General features: G+C 45.8%; 1 protein-coding gene across 1 annotated transcript; it reads left to right on the top strand.

Annotated features, from left to right (window-relative positions):
- Positions 1-3: 3 nt before the first annotated feature.
- On the top strand, positions 4-1,336 carry LOC114636012 (uncharacterized protein C2orf16-like; the record flags this gene model as incomplete). The annotated part of the gene is made up of 1 exon (XM_028784329.1): positions 4-1,336. A coding segment is annotated over one exon (1,215 nt), but the record flags the coding sequence as incomplete, so codon positions are not given.
- Positions 1,337-2,452: the final 1,116 nt, after the last annotated feature.

Genomic DNA, 2,452 nt, shown 5'->3' with positions numbered 1-2,452 from the left:
TTAACAGAAGGCTCCACTATGGACATCTGTCAATCTATTGAAAATTTGTTTGGGGTTCCAGCTGAACTGATGGAATTTTCTCAAAGCCTGCTAGAGAGCGTTCCAAGGACCATTTCTCAGACTTCAGTGGTTAAAAACTATATCCAGAGACATATTTTATGTCACAGTAATGAGAAAAAAAAGCCTCTAAAGATGTGGACAGGTGGCTCCATGTCTTCTATAATACAGCAATACTCTGGTACTAGATTAGGAGGAAAGAAAGCAAGCTCAAAGCTCAGCGATATATTCCAGGAAGTCGCTGAGCATGTGTCTGTGTCATGTACCGGGGCCCGGTTTCCTGCCTCATTGAAATCAGAGTCTACTCTTGAGATATTTTACACTAGGGAAGATTCTGTTTGCAGGGAGCAGAGTAAAATCTCACCATGTGGTTCACCGACTGGGACTTTTGAGTCCCAGCATTCCCTCAAGACAAGTTCTCTCTCCCAGTCCAAGAACGATATCTCAGAACAGCTCCAACTGCTAAAAGAACTACAGCTAAAAATAGCAGGAAAATTCCTAAGAAGTCAAATACCCCACAATGTCCCTCCACCTTTAGCGTCAGGCTTTGTTCTAAAGTATCCCATCTGCTTACAATGTGGCCGATATTCAGGATTTAATTGCCGTCATAAGTTACAGTCTGCTTTGGGGCCATACCTTCTTATCTACCCACAACTCCACCTTTTAAGCACCCCCGAAGGCCATGGTGAGATTAGGTTGCATCTTGGATTTAGATTGCAAACTAGGAAAAGACCTCAAGTCTCAAAGTATGAAAGAAACAGAGCAAATCCACGGAAGAGTGCTGCATCACCATCTCGATGGAAAGCTAGATTGTCTACACTGGCTTCCAGGAGTCCTAGTCCTAGAAGAGATTTCCAGTCCAGATCTTCCCTGTCTCCTGCTTCTGTACAAGTTCACACTCAACTAAAGAATTGGCATAGCCGCTGTGGTGTGGCAGGAAAGACAACAGCCAAAGACTATGAATTCTATCAGGTTCACTCCGTATCAGAGAGTGACTATGAAAGCATAGTGTCTATGAAAACATATCCAGTGAAGAAAATCGCCACGGGACCTGAAACACAAAATCAAAATCAGTACAAAAATCAAAATCACTACAGTACAAAAATCAAAATCACTACAAAATCAGTACAAGCACAAAAGGCAGTCGTCCTAGAACACTGAGGGGTCTGCTAAGAAGCAGAATTCAAACCACCCAAACAAGCACTGTTCCTTCCAAGAGACAACCTAAGAAATCCTCCCCACCCAAATTCATCCAACTGCTTTTTCACAGCATGAGGAAGGCATTCCAAGCAGCACGTAGAATTGTGACTTTTACCGGACAGAAACTTGAGTACAAGATGAGGCCAGACAATTTGTGGTCAGTCAAAAACTTGCACCCCAAACAAAGAGCCAAGGATTATTGCTTAATGGGAGATAGCAAAGGAGCCAGGACACCAGTTGTCGGGCACAGGTCAACATTCTCAACCCCTAAGCAAAAGGACAAGTTGCAGGAAGCAAGTGAGTGCTGTAGACAAGCTCAACAGCCCATACAAGAGAGCCCTTTCCTACCCAGACCCTTGCAATTGCAGAAGACCGTGGTTTGTGGAAGAGATTTCTTTAACCAAGCTACTTTGGTCCCAGAACCTGTGAAGAGAGTTCAAAATGTTTACAGTGGTGAAATATTCAGTCTAGAGTCTAAGAACTGTTCTAAAGATGGAGCCAAATTTCAGGCCCAAGAGAGAATTGTGTCTAACCCAGTCTTGAAAGGAACCCTGCAGAGTCACTTTGGAAAGAAACCCATACACAAAGAAGAACATGGCTTCTTCAGGGAGAGAACCCTATGTAATAAGCCATTTGAAAGGACCCATCGCAGGCTTCCTAAGAGAACTCATCGGCGAAATCTCTCTCAGAGGAGACATCACAGTCCCTCTTGGGGAAGGCATAGCAGTCCCTCTGACAGAACCTTTATGAGTCTTTCTGAGAGGAGTCATAGCAGTCCCTCCCAGAGAAACAGTCTTAGCTCCTCTCTAAGAACCTATTATAGTCTCTCTGAGGGAAGCCATAACAGTCTCTTTAAGAGGAGAGGCCACAGTTTCTCAAGGAGGAACCCATGCAGTCCCTCAGGAAGGACCTTTCCCAGTCCCTCAGGGAGGAGACCTCATAGGTGCTCAGGGAGGAGCCCTCACAGGTGCTCGGGGATGAGCCCTCACAGGCGCTCAGGGATGAGCCCTCACAGGCGCTTGGGGAGGAGGCCTCACAGGCACTCAGGGAGGAGCCCTTTTAGATCTCTTGAGAGAAGAGGTCACAGTCCCTCTCTGAAGAAAAGTCTATGCAGTCTTTCTGGGAGGAGCCCAACAATGTCCCTCTTGTCTGAGATGCCTCAGCCCCTCAGAAAGAAGCCATCTCAGTCTCACGC

This window comes from Grammomys surdaster, unplaced genomic scaffold, assembly GCF_004785775.1.
Source record: "Grammomys surdaster isolate TR1022 unplaced genomic scaffold, NIH_TR_1.0 121156, whole genome shotgun sequence".
NCBI lineage: Eukaryota > Metazoa > Chordata > Mammalia > Rodentia > Muridae > Grammomys > Grammomys surdaster.
Note: the sequence above shows the minus strand (reverse complement) of the source record. Positions and strands in the feature narration are given on the sequence as shown.